This window comes from Telmatherina bonti (assembly GCF_933228915.1).
Source record: "Telmatherina bonti genome assembly, chromosome: 15".
Classification (NCBI taxonomy): domain Eukaryota; kingdom Metazoa; phylum Chordata; class Actinopteri; order Atheriniformes; family Telmatherinidae; genus Telmatherina; species Telmatherina bonti.
The window spans coordinates 1,202,125-1,227,991 of record NC_136613.1 but is presented as its reverse complement, the minus strand read 5'-3'; the positions used below and the strand labels follow the sequence as shown (position 1 = coordinate 1,227,991).

The 25,867-nt window shown below is 48.3% G+C and overlaps 1 protein-coding gene across 1 annotated transcript in view; it reads right to left on the bottom strand.

The window, feature by feature from the left end:
- LOC306766500 (bone morphogenetic protein receptor type-2-like) overlaps window positions 1-25,606 on the bottom strand; it is a gene marked incomplete at both ends in the record, with an annotated part of 338,989 nt that extends 313,383 nt beyond the window's left edge. The window contains 10 exon segments of the mRNA XM_079254280.1: window positions 7,033-7,169; window positions 7,282-7,418; window positions 7,836-7,983; window positions 20,244-20,404; window positions 20,628-20,742; window positions 21,143-21,373; window positions 21,681-21,772; window positions 23,523-23,627; window positions 23,758-23,970; window positions 25,387-25,606. Coding sequence (XP_079110406.1) covers window positions 7,033-7,169; window positions 7,282-7,418; window positions 7,836-7,983; window positions 20,244-20,404; window positions 20,628-20,742; window positions 21,143-21,373; window positions 21,681-21,772; window positions 23,523-23,627; window positions 23,758-23,970; window positions 25,387-25,606 — 1,559 coding nt within the window.
- Between the last annotated feature and the right edge of the window lie 261 nt (window positions 25,607-25,867).

Sequence of the window (25,867 nt, the reverse complement as noted above, 5' to 3'; positions counted from 1 at the left end):
TACCTGTGGTTGTGTAGTACAGTGTGTGTACCTGTGGTTGTACAGTGTGCGTACCTGTGGTTGTGTAGTACAGTGTGTGTACCTGCGGTTGTGTAGTACAGTGTGTGTACCTGCGGTTGTGTAGTACAGTGTGTGTACCTGTGGTTGTACAGTGTGTGTACCTGTGGTTGTGTAGTACAGTGTGTGTACCTGTGGTTGTGTAGTACAGTGTGTGTACCTGTGGTTGTACAGTGTGTGTACCTGTGGTTGTGTAGTACAGTGTGTGTACCTGGGGTTGTGTAGTACAGTGTGTGTACCTGTGGTTGTGTAGTACAGTGTGTGTACCTGTGGTTGTGTAGTACAGTGTGTGTACCTGGGGTTGTGTAGTACAGTGTGTGTACCTGTGGTTGTGTAGTACAGTGTGTGTACCTGTGGTTGTGTAGTACAGTGTGTGTACCTCTGGTTGTGTAGTACAGTGTGTGTACCTGGGGTTGTGTAGTACAGTGTGTGTACCTGGGGTTGTGTAGTACAGTGTGTGTACCTGTGGTTGTGTAGTACAGTGTGAGTACCTGCGGTTGTGTAGTACAGTGTGCGTACCTGGGGTTGTGTAGTACAGTGTGTGTACCTGGGGTTGTGTAGTACAGTGTGCGTACCTGGGGTCGTGTAGTACAGTGTGCGTACCTGGGGTTGTGTAGTACAGTGTGTGTACCTGCGGTTGTGTAATACAGTGTGTGTACCTGTGGTTGTGTAGTACAGTGTGTGTACCTGGGGTTGTGTAGTAAAGTGTGCGTACCTGGGGTCGTGTAGTACAGTGTGCGTACCTGGGGTTGTGTAGTACAGTGTGTGTACCTGCGGTTGTGTAATACAGTGTGTGTACCTGGGGTTGTGTAGTACAGTGTGCGTACCTGGGGTCGTGTAGTACAGTGTGCGTACCTGGGGTTGTGTAGTACAGTGTGTGTACCTGCGGTTGTGTAATACAGTGTCTGTACCTGTGGTTGTGTAGTACAGTGTGCGTACCTGGGGTTGTGTAGTACAGTGTGCGTACCTGCGGTTGTGTAGTACAGTGTGCGTACCTGCGGTTGTGTAATACAGTGTGTGTACCTGTGGTTGTGTAGTACAGTGTGTGTACTTGGGGTTGTGTAGTACAGTGTGTGTACTTGGGGTTGTGTAGTAAAGTGTGCGTACCTGGGGTTGTGTAGTACAGTGTGCGTACCTGCGGTTGTGTAGTACAGTGTGTGTACCTGTGGTTGTGTAATACAGTGTGTGTACCTGGGGTTGTGTAGTACAGTGTGTGTACCTGAGGTTGTGTAGTAAAGTGTGCGTACCTGGGGTCGTGTAGTACAGTGTGCGTACCTGGGGTTGTGTAGTACAGTGTGTGTACCTGCGGTTGTGTAGTACAGTGTGTGTACCTGTGGTTGTGTAATACAGTGTGTGTACCTGTGGTTGTGTAGTACAGTGTGTGTACCTGGGGTTGTGTAGTAAAGTGTGCGTACCTGGGGTCGTGTAGTACAGTGTGCGTACCTGGGGTTGTGTAGTACAGTGTGTGTACCTGCGGTTGTGTAATACAGTGTGTGTACCTGGGGTTGTGTAGTACAGTGTGCGTACCTGGGGTCGTGTAGTACAGTGTGCGTACCTGGGGTTGTGTAGTACAGTGTGTGTACCTGCGGTTGTGTAATACAGTGTGTGTACCTGTGGTTGTGTAGTACAGTGTGCGTACCTGGGGTTGTGTAGTACAGTGTGCGTACCTGCGGTTGTGTAGTACAGTATGTGTACCTGCGGTTGTGTAATACAGTGTGTGTACCTGTGGTTGTGTAGTACAGTGTGTGTACCTGTGGTTGTGTAGTACAGTGTGTGTACCTGTGGTTGTGTAATACAGTGTGTGTACCTGGGGTTGTGTAGTACAGTGTGTGTACCTGAGGTTGTGTAGTACAGTGTGTGTACCTGTGGTTGTGTAATACAGTGTGTGTACCTGGGGTTGTGTAGTACAGTGTGTGTACCTGAGGTTGTGTAGTACAGTGTGTGTACCTGTGGTTGTGTAGTACAGTGTGTGTACCTGTGGTTGTGTAGTACAGTCTGTGTACCTGTGGTTGTACAGTGTGTGTACCTGTGGTTGTGTAGTACAGTGTGTGTACCTGTGGTTGTGTAGTACAGTGTGTGTACCTGTGGTTGTACAGTGTGTGTACCTGTGGTTGTACAGTGTGTGTACCTGAGGTTGTGTAGTACAGTGTGTGTACCTGTGGTTGTGTAGTACAGTGTGTGTACCTGTGGTTGTGTAGTACAGTGTGTGTACCTGTGGTTGTACAGTGTGCGTACCTGTGGTTGTGTAGTACAGTGTGTGTACCTGCGGTTGTGTAGTACAGTGTGTGTACCTGCGGTTGTGTAGTACAGTGTGTGTACCTGTGGTTGTACAGTGTGTGTACCTGTGGTTGTGTAGTACAGTGTGTGTACCTGTGGTTGTGTAGTACAGTGTGTGTACCTGTGGTTGTACAGTGTGTGTACCTGTGGTTGTGTAGTACAGTGTGTGTACCTGGGGTTGTGTAGTACAGTGTGTGTACCTGTGGTTGTGTAGTACAGTGTGTGTACCTGTGGTTGTGTAGTACAGTGTGTGTACCTGGGGTTGTGTAGTACAGTGTGTGTACCTGTGGTTGTGTAGTACAGTGTGTGTACCTGTGGTTGTGTAGTACAGTGTGTGTACCTCTGGTTGTGTAGTACAGTGTGTGTACCTGGGGTTGTGTAGTACAGTGTGTGTACCTGGGGTTGTGTAGTACAGTGTGTGTACCTGTGGTTGTGTAGTACAGTGTGTGTACCTGCGGTTGTGTAGTACAGTGTGTGTACCTGGGGTTGTGTAGTACAGTGTGTGTACCTGGGGTTGTGTAGTACAGTGTGCGTACCTGGGGTCGTGTAGTACAGTGTGCGTACCTGGGGTTGTGTAGTACAGTGTGTGTACCTGCGGTTGTGTAATACAGTGTGTGTACCTGTGGTTGTGTAGTACAGTGTGTGTACCTGGGGTTGTGTAGTAAAGTGTGCGTACCTGGGGTCGTGTAGTACAGTGTGCGTACCTGGGGTTGTGTAGTACAGTGTGTGTACCTGCGGTTGTGTAATACAGTGTGTGTACCTGGGGTTGTGTAGTACAGTGTGCGTACCTGGGGTCGTGTAGTACAGTGTGCGTACCTGGGGTTGTGTAGTACAGTGTGTGTACCTGCGGTTGTGTAATACAGTGTGTGTACCTGTGGTTGTGTAGTACAGTGTGCGTACCTGGGGTTGTGTAGTACAGTGTGCGTACCTGCGGTTGTGTAGTACAGTGTGCGTACCTGCGGTTGTGTAGTACAGTGTGTGTACCTGCGGTTGTGTAATACAGTGTGTGTACCTGTGGTTGTGTAGTACAGTGTGTGTACTTGGGGTTGTGTAGTAAAGTGTGCGTACCTGGGGATGTGTAGTACAGTGTGCGTACCTGCGGTTGTGTAGTACAGTGTGTGTACCTGTGGTTGTGTAATACAGTGTGTGTACCTGGGGTTGTGTAGTACAGTGTGTGTACCTGAGGTTGTGTAGTACAGTGTGTGTACCTGTGGTTGTGTAGTACAGTGTGTGTACCTGTGGTTGTGTAGTACAGTCTGTGTACCTGTGGTTGTACAGTGTGTGTACCTGTGGTTGTGTAGTACAGTGTGTGTACCTGTGGTTGTGTAGTACAGTGTGTGTACCTGTGGTTGTACAGTGTGTGTACCTGTGGTTGTACAGTGTGTGTACCTGAGGTTGTGTAGTACAGTGTGTGTACCTGTGGTTGTGTAGTACAGTGTGTGTACCTGTGGTTGTGTAGTACAGTGTGTGTACCTGTGGTTGTACAGTGTGCGTACCTGTGGTTGTGTAGTACAGTGTGTGTACCTGCGGTTGTGTAGTACAGTGTGTGTACCTGCGGTTGTGTAATACAGTGTGTGTACCTGTGGTTGTGTAGTACAGTGTGTGTACCTGGGGTTGTGTAGTAAAGTGTGCGTACCTGGGGTTGTGTAGTACAGTGTGCGTACCTGCGGTTGTGTAGTACAGTGTGTGTACCTGTGGTTGTGTAATACAGTGTGTGTACCTGGGGTTGTGTAGTACAGTGTGTGTACCTGAGGTTGTGTAGTACAGTGTGTGTACCTGTGGTTGTGTAGTACAGTGTGTGTACCTGTGGTTGTGTAGTACAGTCTGTGTACCTGTGGTTGTACAGTGTGTGTACCTGTGGTTGTGTAGTACAGTGTGTGTACCTGTGGTTGTGTAGTACAGTGTGTGTACCTGTGGTTGTACAGTGTGTGTACCTGTGGTTGTACAGTGTGTGTACCTGAGGTTGTGTAGTACAGTGTGTGTACCTGTGGTTGTGTAGTACAGTGTGTGTACCTGTGGTTGTGTAGTACAGTGTGTGTACCTGTGGTTGTACAGTGTGTGTACCTGTGGTTGTACAGTGTGTGTACCTGAGGTTGTGTAGTACAGTGTGTGTACCTGAGGTTGTGTAGTACAGTGTGTGTACCTGTGGTTGTGTAGTACAGTGTGTGTACCTGTGGTTGTGTAGTACAGTGTGTGTACCTGGGGTTGTGTAGTACAGTGTGTGTACCTGGGGTTGTGTAGTACAGTGTGTGTACCTGGGGTTGTGTAGTACAGTGTGTGTACCTGGGGTTGTGTAGTACAGTGTGCGTACCTGGGGTTGTGTAATACAGTGTGTGTACCTGGGGTTGTGTAGTACAGTGTGCGTACCTGGGGTTGTGTAGTACAGTGTGTGTACCTGGGGTTGTGTAGTACAGTGTGTGTACCTGTGGTTGTGTAGTACAGTGTGTGTACCTGTGGTTGTGTAGTACAGTGTGTGTACCTGTGGTTGTACAGTGTGTGTACCTGTGGTTGTGTAGTACAGTGTGTGTACCTGGGGTTGTGTAGTACAGTGTGTGTACCTGGGGTTGTGTAGTACAGTGTGTGTACCTGGGGTTGTGTAGTACAGTGTGCGTACCTGGGGTTGTGTAGTACAGTGTGCGTACCTGGGGTTGTGTAGTACAGTGTGCGTACCTGGGGTTGTGTAGTACAGTGTGCGTACCTGGGGTTGTGTAGTACAGTGTGCGTACCTGCGGTTGTGTAGTACAGTGTGCGTACCTGCGGTTGTGTAGTACAGTGTGCGTACCTGGGGTTGTGTAGTACAGTGTGCGTACCTGTGGTTGTGTAGTACAGTGTGTGTACCTGTGGTTGTGTAGTACAGTGTGTGTACCTGTGGTTGTGTAATACAGTGTGCGTACCTGCGGTTGTGTAGTACAGTGTGCGTACCTGCGGTTGTGTAGTACAGTGTGCGTACCTGGGGTTGTGTAGTACAGTGTGTGTACCTGTGGTTGTGTAATACAGTGTGTGTACCTGCGGTTGTGTAGTACAGTGTGCGTACCTGCGGTTGTGTAGTACAGTGTGCGTACCTGGGGTTGTGTAGTACAGTGTGCGTACCTGTGGTTGTGTAGTACAGTGTGTGTACCTGTGGTTGTGTAATACAGTGTGTGTACCTGTGGTTGTGTAGTACAGTGTGTGTACCTGGGGTTGTGTAGTACAGTGTGTGTACCTGGGGTTGTGTAGTACAGTGTGTGTACCTGGGGTTGTGTAGTACAGTGTGCGTACCTGTGTGCGTACCTGGGGTTGTGTAGTACAGTGTGTGTACCTGGGGTTGTGTAGTACAGTGTGCGTACCTGGGGTTGTGTAGTACAGTGTGTGTACCTGCGGTTGTGTAGTACAGTGTGCGTACCTGGGGTTGTGTAGTACAGTGTGCGTACCTGGGGTTGTGTAGTACAGTGTGCGTACCTGGGGTTGTGTAGTACAGTGTGCGTACCTGGGGTTGTGTAGTACAGTGTGCGTACCTGTGGTTGTGTAGTACAGTGTGCGTACCTGCGGTTGTGTAGTACAGTGTGCGTACCTGGGGTTGTGTAGTACAGTGTGTGTACCTGGGGTTGTGTAGTACAGTGTGCGTACCTGGGGTTGTGTAGTACAGTGTGCGTACCTGGGGTTGTGTAGTACAGTGTGTGTACCTGGGGTTGTGTAGTACAGTGTGTGTACCTGCGGTTGTGTAGTACAGTGTGTGTACCTGCGGTTGTGTAGTACAGTGTGCGTACCTGGGGTTGTGTAGTACAGTGTGCGTACCTGGGGTTGTGTAGTACAGTGTGCGTACCTGGGGTTGTGTAGTACAGTGTGCGTACCTGGGGTTGTGTAGTACAGTGTGCGTACCTGCGGTTGTGTAGTACAGTGTGCGTACCTGCGGTTGTGTAGTACAGTGTGCGTACCTGGGGTTGTGTAGTACAGTGTGTGTACCTGGGGTTGTGTAGTACAGTGTGTGTACCTGGGGTTGTGTAGTACAGTGTGTGTACCTGGGGTTGTGTAGTACAGTGTGCGTACCTGGGGTTGTGTAGTACAGTGTGCGTACCTGGGGTTGTGTAGTACAGTGTGCGTACCTGGGGTTGTGTAGTACAGTGTGCGTACCTGGGGTTGTGTAGTACAGTGTGTGTACCTGGGGTTGTGTAGTACAGTGTGTGTACCTGCGGTTGTGTAGTACAGTGTGTGTACCTGCGGTTGTGTAGTACAGTGTGCGTACCTGGGGTTGTGTAGTACAGTGTGCGTACCTGGGGTTGTGTAGTACAGTGTGCGTACCTGGGGTTGTGTAGTACAGTGTGCGTACCTGTGGTTGTGTAGTACAGTGTGTGTACCTGTGGTTGTGTAGTACAGTGTGCGTACCTGCGGTTGTGTAGTACAGTGTGCGTACCTGGGGTTGTGTAGTACAGTGTGCGTACCTGGGGTTGTGTAGTACAGTGTGCGTACCTGGGGTTGTGTAGTACAGTGTGCGTACCTGGGGTTGTGTAGTACAGTGTGCGTACCTGCGGTTGTGTAGTACAGTGTGCGTACCTGGGGTTGTGTAGTACAGTGTGTGTACCTGGGGTTGTGTAGTACAGTGTGCGTACCTGGGGTTGTGTAGTACAGTGTGCGTACCTGGGGTTGTGTAGTACAGTGTGCGTACCTGGGGTTGTGTAGTACAGTGTGCGTACCTGGGGTTGTGTAGTACAGTGTGTGTACCTGGGGTTGTGTAGTACAGTGTGCATGCTCAGCAGTGTGAGTTCAGCCAGTCGTTCCTCGGCACATCCAGCTGTGAGTCGAGCTTCAGCATCTTGATCCCAGCAGTCCTCCATCGTGTCTTTCAGGGTTCGTAACACCTACAACAAACATTCAGTGGCTGTTTCTATGGTTACGAGACCCAACCCCACACTGCAGACTGAGACGAGGGTTTTATCTGCCCTGTTCATGCTGAGAAGCTGAAACACAGACCAGGACATTCTCCTTCCACGCTTCGGGGAACTTGGGTCTACATTTATCTCTGACCACCAGCATCTGCATGTCCTCCAAGCTGGGATGATTCCCCAGTTCCGCCTGGAACGCCAGCTGGTATTCCGGAATGGCTTCACCTGAGCAGCATAAAAACAGCCAGACACAGCGGTTGGGGTGGGATCACAGCTGGCGTTTACAGCAGCAGCTGGTCACATGATGGTTTCAGTACAGATTTAAAGGAACAGTTACAACTTTTACAATGTGTGTACGTCAGAGTGTCCAAAGTCTGTCATCGAGAGCTGCTGTCTGCAGGTTTTACACATATTCCTTTTCCAACACACCTGGGTTCAGATAAATGGATTAAACCACCAAAGAAGTTCTGCACTCCTGATTATGTTCTACAAAGTAAGAGGAATCAGGTGTGTCTGAGCAGGGACACATGGAAAACCTACAGGGATGATATAGGTGGTACTTTTCTGGCCCCCAAGGACCGGAGGTGGACACCTGTACAGTGTACGTGGAGTACATGGGACATGTTGTGGCTCTTGTGTTACCTGGGAAAAGGTCGGCGCACCTCCTGAAACTCTCCCAGAACAGCAGACCCAACGCGTAAACATCCACTTGCTTCAGTGCAGTTTCACAGTCTCGGAGGTTCAAAGCTCCACCCAGGATCTCAGGGGACATGTAGCGCACCGTCCCCACCTGCACATATAAACCGTTAGCTCCGCCCACTTTCCCACCTGCATATATAAACTGTTAGCTCCACCCACTTTCCCACCTGCACATATAAACCGTTAGCTCCGCCCACTTTCCCACCTGCATATATAAACTGTTAGCTCCACCCACTTTCCCACCTGCACATATAAACCGTTAGCTCCGCCCACTTTCCCACCTGCACATATAAACCGTTAGCTCCACCCACTTTCCCACCTGCACATATAAACCGTTAGCTCCGCCCATTTTTTTTTTTCTTTCTTTTTTTTTTGTCTTGTCCAGCATTTAGGCAGCAGAATGATGGTCTGGATGTTCTGCTGAGCAAATTTTCTCTGCCAAGGGAAGCTTTATAGATATAATGATCCCCTTGACTTTCTGAATTTTATTTTATTTCTATATTTATTTTGTATTGTTGTTTGAATTGTAGAGTTTGTATGGCTGGACCAGAGAGGACAGACGAAAGACAGAAAGAGAAAGGAGAAAAAACACCTCATAAGAAAAGTGAAAGACACACACACACGTATACATACACATACATGTACACATATACACATATGTATACACATATATATACATATACACATACATACATGTACACACACACCTCTATGCACACACACACACATACATACGTACAAACATATACGCACTTGCCAGTATTAACACATATACATACACATACAAGCCAACTTTAGATCATAGTAACTAAACTATGAATGTAAAAAGTTAAATATAAATGAGAAACAAACAGAAATGAGAAAACCAGCTGCTGTTAGTGAATAAAACTGCAGACGACTCGGTGACTGTGTCACATGCAGAACATACAGAGTGGAACGTGTTCAGAGAAGATCATGCCAGTGTGACCCCTCCCACACAAAGGCAAGAGGCACGCCAGGCCCGGGCCATCGGCAGCCATCCCCAGGCGCAGACCCCAACCGCCCCCCCCCGAGGCCAGCCATGCACCGACCCAGGAGGCGGCAGAGGGGGGTCCCAGCCAGAGTCCCCCGCAGTCAGGGGGAACAGGCCCCAGCAGGCCCGGACCAGCGAGGACCGGCCCCGCCGGGCACCGGCCCCCCAGGGCAGACAGAGCGCGGGCCCCACGGCCCCAAGAGCCCAGAAGCAACCCCCCACCCCCGCAGGCAGAGGGCCCAGCCCACACCGACGGAGGGCCGGGATCCCCAGACCGCCACCGAGCGGCAGCCAGGCCGCACCCCAGTTCACTCATAATCACCCATTCTTCCATACACACACACCCCACTCTACACACACACACACACACACCTCCCTACACCCCTCTATCCACATTCACACTCCTCATTGTACACCCACCCCATCACTTCCCCGTACCACCAACATAACCCCACATACACACCCCCACCCATCTGCATACCCCCCCCCCTCCCCCTATCCCAGCGGCCACCCACTTTCCTAAATTCTTTCACCCTGATCCCCCCACCCCCCCTCTACTCTAACATTCGTTCACCACTTCATCCATTGGCTCATGCACGCCCTCACCTTTCTTTCCCAACGTGTCCCCTGTGAGATACCCCCCGGGGGAGCAGGGGATAGGAGGGCCACGATCAGGGCCCCACAACTACCCCCCACCCCTGTCAACGCCCCCCCACCACTCCACACATGCAGCCGATCCAGCACCACCCAGGGCCAGCAGCAGTCCCACCCCCGCCAGGCTAGCCCAGACCCAGGCCCCCTGAACAGCACCACTCCCCCGCCCAAACCCCCCCGGCACAGCCCCGGAAATAGGGGCGTGGCAGGACCCCATTGTCACCCCCTCCCTCCCAGCTTATGAATGATTGTGAAGTGTGTGTTGTTTGCAATTAAAATTGGGAAGAAGTAGCATCATCATGTTGGGAGCGGGACCACCAAAGCAGCCCCGCCCACCGCACACTGCATGGCCCCCCCCCCAAAATATGTCCCTGTGTTGTCAGTGTGTGTTTTTTGTGTTATGTTGACTAAGTGTAATTAAAACTGGGAGGTGAAGCGATGCTGGGTGCAGCGATGGAGACCACCTTGATGGCCTCTCTCACCATCCAGATCAACGTGTCCACCTCCCAACGCCCTGCCTGTGTGGTGGAAGAAGGGAAGGAGGGGGGTCCGGGGATTTAGGTCCCGAGGGAAGCGCCCCTCCCTCAAGAAGATGAGCCACCTGCGGCACGAGGCACGTCCCCCATTCCCGGGGCCCCCGAAGGCCAGGACAGGCCAAGGGCAGCTGCCCCAACAACCAGGGCCCTCAGCAACCCCAACAAAGGAGCCGCCACCGGCCCCAGAAGGCACCAACGAACCACATGCAGAAGTGGGGGGGGGGGGGCAAAGAAGAGGAGGGGCGGGAGAAGGAGAGACAGACCAAGGGCCCACCGCCCCCACACCCCTAGGAGACGCCCCCACCCAGAGACACGTTGCATTCCCTCCTCCTTTACACACCAACACATTCACACCCCCTCACCATCAGCCTGGTATACACACACATCTACACACCTACAGACCCACACATCTACACACACACACACCTGCAGACCCACACACACACCTACAGACCCACACATCTACACACACACACACACACACACACCTGCAGACCCACACACACACCTACAGACCCACACATCTACACACACACACACCTACAGACCCACACATCTACACACACACACACACACACACACCTGCAGACCCACACACACACCTACAGACCCACACATCTACACACACACACACACACACCTACAGACCCACACATCTACACACACACACACACACACCTGCAGACCCACACACACACCTACAGACCCACACATCTACACACACACACACACACACACACACACACACCTACAGACCCACACATCTACACACACACACACACACCTACAGACCCACACATCTACACACACACACACACACCTGCAGACACACACACACACCTACAGACCCACACATCTACACACACACACACACACACACACACCTACAGACCCACACATCTACACACACACACACACACACCTACAGACCCACACATCTACACACACACACACACACACACACACACACACACACACCTACAGACCCACACATCTACACACACACACACACACACACACACCTACAGACCCACACATCTACACACACACACACACACACCTACAGACCCACACATCTACACACACACACACACACACACACACACCTACAGACCCACACATCTACACACACACACACACACACCTACAGACCCACACATCTACACACACACACACACACACACACACACACACACACACACACACACACCTACAGACCCACACATCTACACACACACACACACATCTACACACCTACAGACCCACACATCTACACACACACACACACACACACCTGCAGACCCACACACACACCTACAGACCCACACATCTACACACACACACACCACCCACTCCCTCATCCACACCCCCACCCCCCCACACAATCATGTCCTATCACACTCCCTCATACGTACCCCCCCTACACCCCACACACTCATGTACTTTCGGACTCCCCTAAACCCCCACCCCTACACCCCCACACATACATGCCTCAACACACTCCCACATACACGCACCCCTACCCCCCATACATTCATGTACCACTACACTCCTCCATACACACCCCATATATACACAGGCACCCCCCCATCCTCAACTATCTTGGGCCCGGGTCCCTCTGCCGGGCACCAGGGCACGGACCCGCCCCCACTGCAGCGGCAGGTCCAGGTCAGCCCAACCCCCCCACGGCAGGGCCGACCCCCGATCCCCGAGAAGCAGGGGACAGCCCCGGGCACCAGAGCCCAGGACCCGCACCCCGCCCCCCCACAGCGGCACGGCCACCCGTCACGGAGCCAATACCCGCCGATCCAGCCCCCGCCAGCGACCTCGCCCCACCGCCAAAAGGCAACTCCAACCATTGATCAACCCAAGGCCTCCCGCCAGGTCTGGAAACCTAGCCCCCCCAGTAATGAAGCAGCCAAGATCCCCGTCCAGGGGTCCACCCCAGACCCACAGCCACCTGAGCCACCCAGCCACTCCCCAGCCCCGAGCGGGATGAGGTCACACCCCCCCCCTACACTAAGTGATGGAGCTGATCACAGGAGACCAGAGAGAGAGTGAAATCCAACTGACTGATCCTTTGAGGAGGCAGACATCATTTCCATGCTGATGTAATCTAATAACAGATTTCTAAACTGCTGGATACACAGATTCTGTTTGCTTTTCCAGTTCACAAGGATAGTTTTCTTTGCGATGCACAGGCTGCTGAGGATTGGTTTTGCTAAATTAAACCCTGTTATTTTCACCTAAGTGACTCAAGAGGCCCAGTTTGGGGTTTGCAGGGATATTACATTTAAACCAGTCAGACAGATCTTTACATACCTGGAGCCAGAATCTCTGGACAGGTGGACAAGACCATAAGGCATGGTAGTAGCTGTCAATCATGTTGTCAGTACAGTGTGAACAGATATGTGAGTGTAACAGACCCATCTTGAACATCCTGTGTCCCGTATAATGAGTTCTGTGTAGAATTTTGAATTGTATTAATTGCATGTTTGAATTCTTAGTCATTCTGAATGTGTTTGAGCAGATTTGTGACCATTCATTTTGATTGAAGTTACTGGATAAGTCTGCTTCCCATTTAGAAGTTGGGAGAGAGATGGAATCTTCTAGCTTCAATAGTAATCTGTATATTTTGGATCGGAGCTTCGGGGCCTTAAGATTTAGGAATTCTGCAGCCCTGATAGGTAACTGTAAGTTTAGTTGATCAGTGGTGTATTTCTTACTTATGATAGATTTAAGTTGGTGGTATTCTAAGAATTTGGTGCTGCTGAATTCATACCGTGAAGAAATTGCATCAAATGGCAGAAAGTTTCCATTTTCTACTATATGTTCTAACTGCTTTACTCCTTTATTCTTCCACCGAGGGAAGTTTATCATCTTTCTGTTTTGCAGGAAGTCAGGATTGTTCCAGATGGGTGTGAGCTTACATGGAATAAGCGCAGACTTGGTTACTTTCAGGAATTCCCACCAAGCCGTTAAACTGGAGCTGATGTTAATGCTTTTGAAACATTTATATGACTTGACAGTTGAGCTGATGAATGGTAAATCAGAGATGACTAAGTCTTCACACAATGCTTGCTCAACATCCAGCCATGGCTCATCCAAAGAACTTGGATTAAGCCACTTGGAGATGCATTGCAGCCTGTTACATAAGAAATATTGATTAAAATTTGGCAGGTCCAACCCACCTCTGTCTTTGGTCTGTTGTAAAGTTTTTAGACTAATGGCTTGTTTCTCCAGAGAAATCTGGATATGTGGGAGTCTAGTGATTTAAACCAAGTGGAGGATGGTCTGATGGGAACCATTGAGAAAAGGTAATTAACTTTTGGTAAAACCATCATTTTAACAGTGGAAACCCTCCCCATAAGTGATATGGGCAAGCGGTTCCACCTTGAGAGGTCATCCTCCACTGTTTTTATTAGCTGATCATGATTTAACTTTATTAGTTCGGTTAGTCTGGGAGATATTATTATACCTAAATAACTAATATTTCCTGACTGTATAGTGGTGTTAGATATGTTTTTAAAGTCACAGTTAATGGGCATTGCTGTAGTCTTTAACCAGTTAATAGAATAGTCTGATATTGAAGAGAATTTATTAATTAGTGTGATTGTTTGAGAAAGTGTTGTTTGTGAGTTGTGAAGGAAAAGTAAAACGTCATCTGTGTAAAGACAAATTTTATATTCTATATTTTTAGCTTGAATTCCTTTGATTTCTGGGTTTTGTCTTATGGCAGCTGCCAGGGGTTCGATAAAAACGGCAAAGAGTGATGGAGAAAGTGGGCAGCCCTGTCTGGTGCCTCTCTGTAAGCAGAAGTTTGGAGAAGTTTGATCATTAGTCTTCACACATAGATTAGGTTTGCTGTATAATATTTTTATCCAGTCAATAAATGATGACCCAAACCCAAATTCTTTTAAAGTTGCAAATAAAAGTTTCCGGTTTACACGGTCAAATGCTTTTTCTGCATCTAAAGATATAACTGTGGACTTCAGATTGTGTAGAGTTGAATAATCTATTATGTTAATTAATCTGTGCATGTTAGTGTAGGAATGTCTACCTTTTATAAAGCCTGTTTGATCAGCGTGAATAATGGAAGGGGTTATTTTCTCTATCCTTCTGGCTAGAGCTTTGCTGATTATTTTGAGATCTACGTTTATTAATGAAATTAGACGATAACTGGATGGGAGTGTAAGGTCCTTTCCTGGTTTTAATAGGACTGAAATATTCGCCAAGTTCATATTGGAGGGTATTTTTTGCTTTTCCTTTATTTCTGAAACCATGCTGTAAAAGGTTGGAGCCAGTGTGGTCCAGAATTCTTTGTAGAATTCAGCTGGATAACCATCTGGACCTGGTGCTTTATTATTTGGCATACAATGGAGAGCTTCATGGAGCTCATGAACTGAAATAGGTGAATCTAGAGCCATTTTATTTTCCTGATTTATTTTAGGAAGATTGATGCTGCTAAGAAATTGGTTAATATTCGCATCTGTTGGATTTATTTGTGATGAATATAATGCTTTGTAAAATTCTTTGAAAATATTGTTCCGCCCAGTTTCCACCTGCACGTATACACCGTTAGCTCCGCCCAGTTTCCACCTGCACGTATAAACCGTTAACTCCACCCAGTTTCCCACCTGTATGCATTACCCGTTAGCTCCGCCCCCTGCTGACTGCACCTGGGGCCTGTTTCAGAGAGGAGTCAGCAGTCGATCAGGCACATCAGCAGCTGGATAAAACATTTAGTTTCTTCCTCATCACAATCAGCCCTGCTTCCTCCTGCATTGCTTCTGGCCACACCCCTAATCAGTGTACTGCCCTCACCTGCCACCTGTTCATCACCCCCATCAGTTCAGCCTGTGTATATATGCAGCATCCACTGTCCACTCACTGCCATATGTCATGGCTCTCATGCCCGACCTTCCAGCACGTCTACCGGAACTGCCTGCTTCCAACCTGATCTGCCCCCGACTACCGCTTCTTGCCGTGCCCCTGGAGCCCGCTCCCCAGTGGATACTGGGTTTCTGTCCTGGAGGACCAGCACCAGTGAGTTAGCATGTTGTGCTCCACACCTGCTCTGTTGGCCCAGAGGAAATTTACTCTGCTTGGCGTGTTGGGAACCAGAGTTCAACCCCAGCCCTGAAGATTGTTAACCTGCCCGTAAGTAAATATACTATATATTTATATTTAAGAATATTATACAGTGGTTGTGTAATATATATACATACACATGTGTAATAAATATACAATATTATTTTGATCTAAGTACAGAATAGGTTAAAGTCACTGACTTTGCACAAGTAGTTTACCTAAAGTTTATCTGATTAAGTATTCTTGAGTACATTCAAGTATACCACAGACCATGTACCTGTAGTATACTGGAAAGTATCCTAACAATACTTTTTGGGACTAAATTGTGGGGTTGGTATGGTTTGTTGTTCCTTATCAGAGTGGAGGGTGGAGCCCATCAGGCCAATGAGGAGCACCTGGCCACCATCCCTTGTTTAATAAACAATGTTCTCTTTATGGCTGTACCTCTGCCGCGTGTTAAGGCTTTTGAGCTGTGTCATGAAAACTGGAATATTTTTATTTTCAGAAACGAATACTTGGACGAGAAGTACTCAGCAATATGAAGCCCAGATAAGTGTGCTGCTTGTAAAGATATAATGACAAATAAAGTTGGATAAAACCAAAACCAGTTTGAACACCAGTTAGTGGCTTTTGCTCCAGTTAAAAATCAAACGTCCTGCAGATTTATAAAGAAATACTGTAAAAAATAAATATGAATTTAAAACGGTTGCCAAGGAAACATGCTGCGCATCATCAGCACAGAAAACGACAATTTAGAAAGACGAAGCGGTTCCGACATGAGCCGAATGTTGGCGAGCTAACCGAGGATCTGTTGGCGAGCTAACCGAGGATCTGTTGGCGAGCTAACCGAGGATCTGTTGGCGAGCTAACCGAGGATCTGTTGGCGAGCGAACTAAGGATCTGTTGGCGAGCTAACTGAGGATCTGTTGGCGAGCTAACCGAGGATCTGTTGGCGAGCTAACCGAGGATCTGTTGGCGAGCTAACCGAGGACCTGTTGGCAATCTAACTGAGGATCTGTTGGCGAGCTAACTAAGGATCTGTTGGCAATCTAACTAAGGATCTGTTGGCAATCTAACTAAGGATCTGTTGGCAAGCTAACTAAGGATCTGTTGGCAATCTAACTAAGGATCTGTTGGCGAGCTAACTAAGGATCTGTTGGCAATCTAACTAAGGATCTGTTGGCAATCTAACTGAGGATCTGTTGGCGAGCTAACTAAGGATCTGTTGGCGAGCTAACTAAGGATCTGTTGGCGAGCTAACTGAGGATCTGTTGGCGAGCTAACTGAGGATCTGTTGGCAATCTAACTGAGCATCTGTTGGCGAGCTAACTAATGATCTGTTGGCAATCTAACTAAGGATCTGTTGGCGAGCTAACCGAGGATCTGTTGGCGAGCTAACCGAGGATCTGTTGGCGAGCTAACCGAGGATCTGTTGGCGAGCTAACCGAGGATCTGTTGGCGAGCTAACTAAGGATCTGTTGGCGAGCTAACTAAGGATCTGTTGGCGAGCTAACTAATGATCTGTTGGCAATCTAACTGAGGATCTGTTGGCGAGCTAACTAAGGATCTGTTGGCAATCTAACTGAGAATCTGTTGGCGAGCTAACTAAGGATCTGTTGGCAATCTAACTGAGGATCTGTTGGCGAGCTAACTGAGGATCTGTTGGCAATCTAACTGAGGATCTGTTGGCGAGCTAACTGAGGATCTGTTGGCGAGCTAACTGAGGATCTGTTGGCGAGCTAACTAAGGATCTGTTGGCAATCTAACTAAGGATCTGTTGGCAATCTAACTGAGGATCTGTTGGCGAGCTAACTAAGGATCTGTTGGCAATCTAACTAAGGATCTGTTGGCGAGCTAACTAATGATCTGTTGGCAATCTAACTGAGGATCTGTTGGCGAGCTAACTAAGGATCTGTTGGCAATCTAACTAAGGATCTGTTGGCAATCTAACTGAGGATCTGTTGGCGAGCTAACTAAGGATCTGTTGGCAATCTAACTAAGGATCTGTTGGCGAGCTAACTGAGGATCTGTTGGCAATCTAACTAAGGATCTGTTGGCGAGCTAACTGAGGATCTGTTGGCGAGCTAACTGAGGATCTGTTGGCGAGCTAACTAAGGATCTGTTGGCAATCTAACTAAGGATCTGTTGGCAATCTGAGGATCTGTTGGCGAGCTAACTAAGGATCTGTTGGCAATCTAACTAAGGATCTGTTGGCGAGCTAACTGAGGATCTGTTGGCAATCTAACTAAGGATCTGTTGGCAATCTAACTAAGGATCTGTTGGCGAGCTAACTAAGGATCTGTTGGCAATCTAACTAAGGATCTGTTGGCAATCTAACTAAGGATCTGTTGGCGAGCTAACTAAGGATCTGTTGGCAATCTAACTAAGGATCTGTTGGCGAGCTAACTGAGGATCTGTTGGCAATCTAACTGAGGATCTGTTGGCGAGCTAACTAAGGATCTGTTGGCAATCTAACTAAGGATCTGTTGGCGAGCTAACTGAGGATCTGTTGGCAATCTAACTAAGGATCTGTTGGCGAGCTAACTGAGGATCTGTTGGCGAGCTAACTGAGGATCTGTTGGCGAGCTAACTAAGGATCTGTTGGCAATCTAACTAAGGATCTGTTGGCAATCTGAGGATCTGTTGGCGAGCTAACTAAGGATCTGTTGGCAATCTAACTAAGGATCTGTTGGCGAGCTAACTAATGATCTGTTGGCAATCTAACTGAGGATCTGTTGGCGAGCTAACTAAGGATCTGTTGGCAATCTAACTAAGGATCTGTTGGCAATCTAACTAAGGATCTGTTGGCGAGCTAACTGAGGATCTGTTGGCAATCTAACTAAGGATCTGTTGGCGAGCTAACTGAGGATCTGTTGGCGAGCTAACTGAGGATCTGTTGGCGAGCTAACTAAGGATCTGTTGGCAATCTAACTAAGGATCTGTTGGCAATCTGAGGATCTGTTGGCGAGCTAACTAAGGATCTGTTGGCAATCTAACTAAGGATCTGTTGGCGAGCTAACTAATGATCTGTTGGCAATCTAACTGAGGATCTGTTGGCGAGCTAACTAAGGATCTGTTGGCAATCTAACTAAGGATCTGTTGGCAATCTAACTGAGGATCTGTTGGCGAGCTAACTAAGGATCTGTTGGCAATCTAACTAAGGATCTGTTGGCGAGCTAACTGAGGATCTGTTGGCAATCTAACTAAGGATCTGTTGGCGAGCTAACTGAGGATCTGTTGGCGAGCTAACTGAGGATCTGTTGGCGAGCTAACTAAGGATCTGTTGGCAATCTAACTAAGGATCTGTTGGCAATCTGAGGATCTGTTGGCGAGCTAACTAAGGATCTGTTGGCAATCTAACTAAGGATCTGTTGGCGAGCTAACTAATGATCTGTTGGCAATCTAACTGAGGATCTGTTGGCGAGCTAACTGAGGATCTGTTGGCGAGCTAACTAATGATCTGTTGGCAATCTAACTAAGGATCTGTTGGCGAGCTAACTGAGGATCTGTTGGCGAGCTAACTGAGGATCTGTTGGCGAGCTAACTGAGGATCTGTTGGCGAGCTAACTAAGGATCTGTTGGCAATCTAACTAAGGATCTGTTGGCAATCTGAGGATCTGTTGGCGAGCTAACTAAGGATCTGTTGGCAATCTAACTAAGGATCTGTTGGCGAGCTAACTAATGATCTGTTGGCAATCTAACTGAGGATCTGTTGGCGAGCTAACTAAGGATCTGTTGGCAATCTAACTAAGGATCTGTTGGCGAGCTAACTAAGGATCTGTTGGCAATCTAACTAAGGATCTGTTGGCGAGCTAACTGAGGATCTGTTGGCAATCTAACTGAGCATCTGTTGGCGAGCTAACTAAGGATCTGTTGGTGAGCTAACTAAGGATCTGTTGGCGAGCTAACTGAGGATCTGTTGGCGAGCTAACTAAGGATCTGTTGGCAATCTAACTAAGGATCTGTTGGCAAGCTAACTGAGGATCTGTTGGCAATCTAACTAAGGATCTGTTGGCGAGCTAACTGAGGATCTGTTGGCGAGCTAACTGAGGATCTGTTGGCGAGCTAACTGAGGATCTGTTGGCGAGCTAACTAAGGATCTGTTGGCGAGCTAACTGAGGATCTGTTGGCGAGCTAACTGAGGATCTGTTGGCGAGCTAACTAAGGATCTGTTGGCAATCTAACTAAGGATCTGTTGGCAATCTAACTGAGGATCTGTTGGCGAGCTAACTAAGGATCTGTTGGCAATCTAACTGAGGATCTGTTGGCGAGCTAACTAAGGATCTGTTGGCAATCTAACTAAGGATCTGTTGGCGAGCTAACTAAGGATCTGTTGGCAATCTAACTAAGGATCTGTTGGCGAGCTAACTGAGGATCTGTTGGCAATCTAACTGAGCATCTGTTGGCGAGCTAACTAAGGATCTGTTGGCGAGCTAACTAAGGATCTGTTGGCGAGCTAACTGAGGATCTGTTGGCGAGCTAACTAAGGATCTGTTGGCGAGCTAACTGAGGATCTGTTGGCGAGCTAACTGAGGATCTGTTCGCAATGTAACTGAGCATCTGTTGGCGAGCTAACTGAGGATCTGTTGGTGAGCTAACTAAGGATCTGTTGGCGAGCTAACTGAGGATCTGTTGGCGAGCTAACTGAGGATCTGTTGGCGAGCTAACTGAGGATCTGTTGGCGAGCTAACTAAGGATCTGTTGGCGAGCTAACTAAGGATCTGTTGGCGAGCTAACTGAGCATCTGTTGGCGAGCTAACTGAGGATCTGTTGGCGAGCTAACTAAGGATCTGTTGGCGAGCTAACTAAGGATCTGCGAGGAGAATCACCTGGACCGATAAACCAGGTGCGATTCCGGTCAGATGGACCGGCCTTTGAAGAAGAGGAAGTCAGTTCAGTCTGAATCTGCAGCTGAAAAGGGTCAACTGCTGGTTCCTGACCTGTCGGCGAGTATGTTACCATGGTAACTACACCCGCTTTCTGAAACTGGTCCAGACCTCCTTACAGAGTTGTAGCGCCCAAACCTTTCATCACAAGGTAACAGTCATGTGACCTGACCTCAGAAATGGCCACGGTTTCATCGTCTCCGTGGCAACAGGGTCTGGTTCCCGGCAGCCTCATGGACAGACCAAAATCAGCAAGGACGCAGGACAGATCGTCTCGAACCAGAACATTCCTGCTGGTCAGGTCTCTGTGGGCCACAGCCGGTTTGTACTGGTCTGAGTGGACACAAACACCAGGGGACATTCAAACCGAGGAAAGACAAGCTGTCCACCAGTCTAGAGCGGAAACTAGTCTGGAGAGGACGCCACTCTGGAGAGGACTGGTGACATCATCCAGGCCGATGACATCATCCAGGCCGACGACATCATCCAGACCGACGACATCATCCAGGCTGATGACATCATCCAGACCGAAGACATCACGCTGATGACATCTTACCTCCTCTGTGGAGCTCAGAGTGCAGGAAGGCGAGTCCTCTGGCCACGCCGTGTGTCATTCTGCAGCAGGTCCACCAGTCCACCGTGTGCAGAGACAGATACCGAGACAGACAGCCCTGAAAGACACGCCCACAGGAAATGACATCACGTCAAACGTCTTCACGTCTACAGCTAAAACGGTTCCAGGTTCTGTTTATTGGGTTCTGCAGACGGGTCCAGGACAGAGACGTCCCATCGTTTCCTGTCCTCTCCATCCCAACCAGTCCACAAAGATAAACCCTCTTCCCGGTTCTGGTCCTGATGGAGGTTTTCCTTACCGGTTCTGCTTCTCATAGTGATGTGTGTGTGAGCACACATCATAGTTCTAATGCAGATCCATTAGAACCAGATCCATCAGAATCCGGTCCATGAGGATCCGGCCCATGAGGATCCGGCCCATGAGGATCCGGACCATGAGGATCCGGCCCATCTCACCGAGCAGATGGTAACCCAGAAACCGTATCCAGAGAAACCTACGTGAGGGTAGAACTCCAGGAGGATGAGGAAGTCGGGACTCCCGGCGGCCGCCGTCTTCTCGCTGGCGGTCAGGAAGCGGGCGATGTTGTCGTGCTGCAGCAGCGGCGTTCGGTAGACGGAGCACTCGTTGGTAAAGTTCTGCTGGTGAGCGCAGCTGAAAACTTTAACGGCCACACAGCGCTCGTTCAGACAGCCACGGTACACCAAGCCGTAGTGACCTCGACCAATCAGCTGCCAGAAGGGAAGAAATAGGGCGGAGTCAACATAGGTGTAACTGGGATGCTTCATTTAAAGGGACAGTACATCAATTTATCCTGTTTGATGATGAACATTTTAAAAATGAAAACATTTCAAGCCAATGAGAACTTTTATCAATATTCCTACAAGTAAATAAAGAATTATATAAAATCTCATTTATACAAATATCAAAATACTAAACTTCAGAATGTAAACAAACCCGTTTACATGTTTACACACCAATCATTGTTTTCTGATGTGAAACATGAAACTATAAAACATGAAAACAATTCATGCAGACCTCCATCAGTTTCAGGTTGTCCAGGTCTACTGCAGTCCCCCCTTCTGCCTGGTCCACCTGGTCCACCTCAGACTGGCTGGGTTTGGGTTTTCCTGGATGAAAGCAGGGTCATGTTTCTGGGACATGGATGCAGATTTTACAGGTTGATACATGATCAGTCCTGATCTTCTGAACGTCGTCATGAACACCATGTCAGAACAGGGTTTTCTTTCCTCAATAAAGTCCTGGTTCCTGATCGGTTCCAGTCCAGTCCTGGTACCAGACCGGTTCCAGTCCTGTCCTGGTTCCAGTCCAGGCCTGATACCAGACCAGTTCCAGTCCAGTCCTGTACCCGACCGGTTCCATTCTAGTCCTGGTTCCAGTCCAGTCCTAGTTGCAGTCCAGCCCTGTACCCGACCGGTTCCATTCTAGTCCTGGTTCCAGTCCAGTCCTGATACCAGACCAGTTCCAGTCCAGTCCTGTACCCGACCGGTTCCATTCTAGTCCTGGTTCCAGTCCAGTCCTAGTTGCAGTCCAGCCCTGTACCCGACCGGTTCCATTCTAGTCCTGGTTCCAGTCCAGTCCTAGTTGCAGTCCAGCCCTGTACCCGACCGGTTCCATTCTAGTCCTGGTTCCAGTCCAGTCCTAGTTGCAGTCCAGCCCTGTACCCGACCGGTTCCATTCTAGTCCTGGTTCCAGTCCAGTCCTAGTTGCAGTCCAGCCCTGTACCCGACCGGTTCCATTCTAGTCCTGGTTCCAGTCCAGTCCTGATACCAGAACAGTTCCAGTCCAGTCCTGTACCCGACCGGTTCCATTCTAGTCCTGGTTCCAGTCCAGTCCTAGTTGCAGTCCAGCCCTGTACCCAACCGGTTCCATTCTAGTCCTGGTTCCAGTCCAGTCCTAGTTGCAGTCCAGTCCTAATACCAGACCGGTTCCAGTCTAGTCCTGGTTCCAGTCCAGACCGGTTCCATTCTAGTCCTGGTTCCAGTCCAGTCCTAGTTGCAGACCGGTTCCAGTCTAGTCCTGGTACCCGACCGGTTCCAGTCCAGTCCTGGTACGGTAATGTTGGGGCGCGAACAAGATGTGAAAGAAAAAAAAAAAAAAAGTGGCACCCTGTCTACGCTCCTCCCACTGCATATGCTCATCCCCTGTACATGCCCCTCCCCTTTCTATGCTCCTCCCCCTATATATGCTCCTCCCCTCTGGTTTTGCTTCTTGCATGATCCGAGGCTTTTTTCTTCCCTCCACCAAGGAAGTGATGTTTTTATGATGATTATCTGTTTGTGTTCAAGATAACTGAAAAAGTTCTGGATGGATTTTAAATACATTTTCAGGAGTTGTTCAAAATGTAAAAAGAAAGAGATTTAATTTCTGTAAATCTGTAATTTCTGTCAAATAAACCGAGCCGGGTCGGGAAATCCTTCCTGCATTTTCTCAGCCATGTTTGCCTTCCGAGTTTCTTCTTCACTACTTTGTATTTTCATCCTAACACGCTGTTTATATGCAGGGTGTGGCTATCAGGTATGCGCTGCTGGAGGGGGAGGAGGGGAGCCGGGAGAAGAAGCTACGAAATATAAGAAACGAACAACTCCATTTGGGTGGGAACGTTTGGATTGGTCAGAGTTTTTACAGATTTACAGTAAACTGAGGGGTCTAACTATATTTCTTATTGTTCATGATTACAGAATGTATAGACTACTATCAGGACGAGGAACCACTTCACCCAGAGGAACATGTCTCTCAGCAGGAGGACCTGCTGGAGCTTTAAATACCGGATTGGCACAATGGAGACATCTCGTAGTACAAAATTAACATTTTGCAGTCAGGTTGAAGGTGTTGGTGTGTGTGTGTGTGTGTGTTTACTTTTCATCAAGCAGTACCCCAGGAACAATGCCATGATGACGATGGCTGCTATGACAACAGTGACCATAGCAACCAGCACCATCTCCTTCAGCGTCAGCTTGTGATCTGTGGAAAGACAACATTATGTATGACCCCGCCGGTCCTCACGTCACCTGACCTGCCTGGTCTACAGGTCACCTGACCTGCTTGGTCATCAGGTCACCTGACCTGCTTGGTCTACACGTGCTCTGCTCACCTGGCTGGCTCGTCTCTCGCTCGTCTCTCTGCATCTGCTTGAGGGCGGGGTTGCTGGCAGTGGGCAGAACCTCGGTGTAGTTGGCGTTGCAGAGGTCGCTGTCGCAGCAGCAGAAACGGTAGCTATCTTTCTGCATGTGGGACGGCGTGGCAGACACCAAGACGCAATGCTCACCTCGACACTCCTGCTGGTTGCCGACATACATCCAACACCCTGAACAGAAGGACACATGATGACACATCTGCAGGAACATCTGGGTCTGAGCTCAAACATGGACCCAGTTTTAAAAAAAAAAACTGGGTCCATGTTTAGATTAAATGGTTACATTAAGTGAGACGTGCACAATCTAACCAGTTAAATACTAACCAGTTAATAACAGTTAGTGATTAGTAACTAACTGGTATTGACTAATAACTAATAAGTTACTAACCAGTAAATAACATACTATCATGTATTAAGCATTCACTTACAGTTACACACAACACATTATTAATCAATAACTAACCAAACAAAAGCATCCAAACTAACCAATAACTATAAGTTATGAACCAGTTACCAGCAATAATAGCGCAGTTACTAACCAGTTATTAACCAGTTACTAACAGTTACAAACCAGTAACTAACCAGTTTAGCAGTTACTAAACTGTTACTTACCAGTTACTGTTTGGAACCAGTAACTAACCAGTTAAACAGTTACTAACCAGAATCTACCCAACATGTATTTCCTGTGTCGAAACACCACATTTCTTTTTAACCTAATTTCTGTCTTCATTGAGGTTCCTCAGGATGGAACATGTTCCCGTATATGTTACTAGCATGTTGATAGCATGTTGCAGGTATGTAGCTAGCATGTTGCTAGCATGTTTGTTGCAGATATGTAGCTAGCATGTTGCTAGGTTGTTGCGGGTATGCTGCTAGCATGTTGCAGGTATGTTGCTAAAATGTTGCAGATATATAACTAGCATGTTGCAGGTATGTTGCAGGTATGCAGCTAGCATGTTGCAGGTATGCTGCCAGCTTGTTGCAAGGATGTTGCAGGTATGTCGCTAGCATGTTGCAGGTATGCTGCTAGCTTGTTGCAGGTGTGTTGCTAACATGTTACTGGTATGTTGCTAGCATGTTACAGGTATGCTGCTAGCTTGTTGCAGGGATGTAGCTAGCATGTTGCAGGTATGCTGCTAGCATGTTGCTGGTATGTTGCTAGCATATTGCAGGTATGGTGCTAGCATGTTACTGGTATGTTACTAGCATGTTACTGGTATGTTGCTAGCATGTTACAGGTATGCTGCTAGCATGTTACTTGTATGTTGCTAGCATGTTACTGATATGTTGCTAGTATGTTTCAGGTATGTTGCTAGCATGTTGCAGGTATGGTGCTAGCATGTTTCTGGTACGTTGCTAGCATGTTACTGGCATGTTGTTAGCATGTTACAGGTAGGCTGCTCGCATGTTACTGGTATGTTGCTGGCATTTTACAGGTATGCTGCTAGCTTGTTGCAGGTATGATGCCAGCATGTTGTAGGTACGCTGCTAGAATGTTACTGGTATTTTGCTAGCATGCTGCTAGCAATCGGACATAATGAAAACAGACAAGAAGTCGGATCGTCCATCTTCAGAAGGTCTCCTTACCTTGATTTAACAGCTGCATCTGTCCATCCACTCTTTTCTCCCATAATCCATAGCAGCGGGAGCCGCGGCCGCAGCGAATCATGCCGTTCCCCTGCATCATCCCTCTCTGCTCCCTGCTGGGAGCCGGCTTCGCCTCTTCAAAGCTTCTGGTAAAGGCACACAGTCTCTCGTCTTCATCCTCAGACTGCAGACCTAGGGACAGACGAAGCAGCTCAGACATCCTGTCATGTCCTGCAGGGACTTTTGATGACAGACCCCAAACTTAAAGACATTCTAAGACAGTCATGGTGGCGTAAAATGCCAGTTGAACCATCGGAACAACGCTAAATTTAGAGATTCAGGAGGAATCTCTGTATGGATTGAACAAGGATGAAAGTTAAAACTGAATTTTATCAGAGTAATTTAATTCCTAAGGTTCTGAGTTTGTTTTTCTTCACACAAATTAAATCAAAGATACTTTATTTGTCCCCAAGGGGAAATT